Below are 1,870 nucleotides of genomic sequence, written 5' to 3' on the forward strand. Positions count from 1 at the left end.
CATTTATTAAAAAAAATAATAATAAATTAAGCTGTCACTCAGTAGGGACTAGTTAATTTGGAACCAAATGTTGTTTGAAAAAAAAAACACCATAAATTAAATAAAAAATTTAGTTTGATCTTACAATACTTCCAGTAATAGGGCTAAATGCATTAACAAATGTAGTCAAAATAAAATAAAATAAAAAAAGTACATGGAATGGGATTATTTACCCATCTTGCTGTAGAAAGGGTGCAAGTGATGTCACTTCCTGTATGTGGAAATGTTATAGGATGTTCCATTTTGTAATAAAACAAAACAATACAGTAGCTCACAAAATATGGCATTAGGTTTGTAGTATTAAAGACCAAAAAATATCCAGAATTATAATGATCACATTATAATAATTATTCCAGTGAGCAGGAAAACAGTGCTGTGCAGTGAGCAGATCCCTGCTGAGTCTGAGCAGATGAACAGATTAGTCGGAGTACTTTAGATCTGGCCCGAAACACAGCGCGAGATGAACCCCGATAATCTGAGCTTTGAATCAGTGCCTGAGAAAGCAGCCAGACCTCAGTCTGTCACTTCCTGTCTGACAGCAGAGAAAGAAAGAAAGAAAGAAAGAAAGAAAGAAAGAGAGCAAGACAGCACACAGCACTCACTCGTGAAGGGTTTTAAGTACTAAAATTCTTAAAATAAAATAAATATAGCTATACAGAAATATAAAAAAGTGAAAAGAATGTAACACTAAACATTTATTCAAATAAAAAAATAAAGAAAGAAAGAAAGAAAGAGAGCAAGACAGCACACAGCACTCACTCGTGAAGGGTCGTACTCCGGTCGTCTTCGGGCGCTCAGGTCATCGTAGGATGGAGCCGGTCTCACCTGCTGAAGCTGATTCCTGATTTGCTGCAATCGCTCTTCATTACTGCAACACACAGACGGAGAAACAAGACAGATAAGAGACGCTTCTCCATTTAAACGCTCTGGAAAACATCCTCATCCTTAACTCTAATCAGGGTTATTATAGTTCACTAAAACTAAGATCATAAAAAACACTTTTTTGTAACTTAAATAAATATATAATGAAATAAAATAAAATAAATTATGAAAAAATAAACTCAGCTACATTCAGCAACATTTCTTATTTTCATTAAGCTTATCATGTACTACAGACATAAAAAAACTAATAAAATTACAAAAATTCAGCATAACTGCTAAAACTAACTAGAATTAACATGCAAATGGAAAACATAACAAATAATAAAAACAATATTTAATACATTTGTAAGATGAAAATTAATCAAATACAAAGTCACAAGATAAGGATATACAACTGCAATCCCTATAAAACAGAAAATGTAAACAAACGTATGAATGAAAAGGGGAAATTTAATAGCAAATATAAGTCACCACAGCATAAACAGTAATCGTTTATACTACAGTAAATCTGTCTCATCTTTTGAAAAGTGTTTTGTTTGAAGAGTGTTTAATATGCAACTCAGGTTGTCAGATTTCTAAATCAAATGCAGCTAAAAAAAACTGCACTTGATGTAAAATTCAGTGCATTAAATTATCCATCTGTAAGCTCCATAAACACACATGTAACCGAAGGGCATGCATTGATTCAGAGCAGAACTAGCATTATAAAATCAACATTTAAACAGCTTCAACTTTTACTTCAACTGAATAGTACAGCACCACTTAACCATACAGAGAGAGAGAGAGAGAAAAAAACATTTCTCTACCAATCAAATTTGCTCTCCACAGCACCATTAACACAAATTTACATATACTTAGAATATGTATCTACATGTGCAATCAAATAAATGAATATTATTGTTTTAATTGCATATGTAATTCCATATATATATATATATATATATATATA

General features: G+C 31.8%; 1 protein-coding gene across 1 annotated transcript in view; it reads right to left on the reverse strand.

The window, feature by feature from the left end:
* LOC107673991 (partitioning defective 3 homolog B-like) overlaps positions 1–1,870 on the reverse strand; it is a 176,434-nt gene that overhangs the window by 25,468 nt on the left and 149,096 nt on the right. The window contains exon 21 of the mRNA XM_016467843.1: positions 799–907. Within this exon, the coding sequence (XP_016323329.1) occupies positions 799–907 (109 nt within the window). The remainder of the gene's footprint in view (positions 1–798; positions 908–1,870) is intronic.

This window comes from Sinocyclocheilus anshuiensis, unplaced genomic scaffold (assembly GCF_001515605.1).
Source record: "Sinocyclocheilus anshuiensis isolate Anshui unplaced genomic scaffold, SAMN03320099.WGS_v1.1 scaffold348, whole genome shotgun sequence".
In the NCBI taxonomy this organism is placed as follows: Eukaryota; Metazoa; Chordata; class Actinopteri; order Cypriniformes; family Cyprinidae; genus Sinocyclocheilus; species Sinocyclocheilus anshuiensis.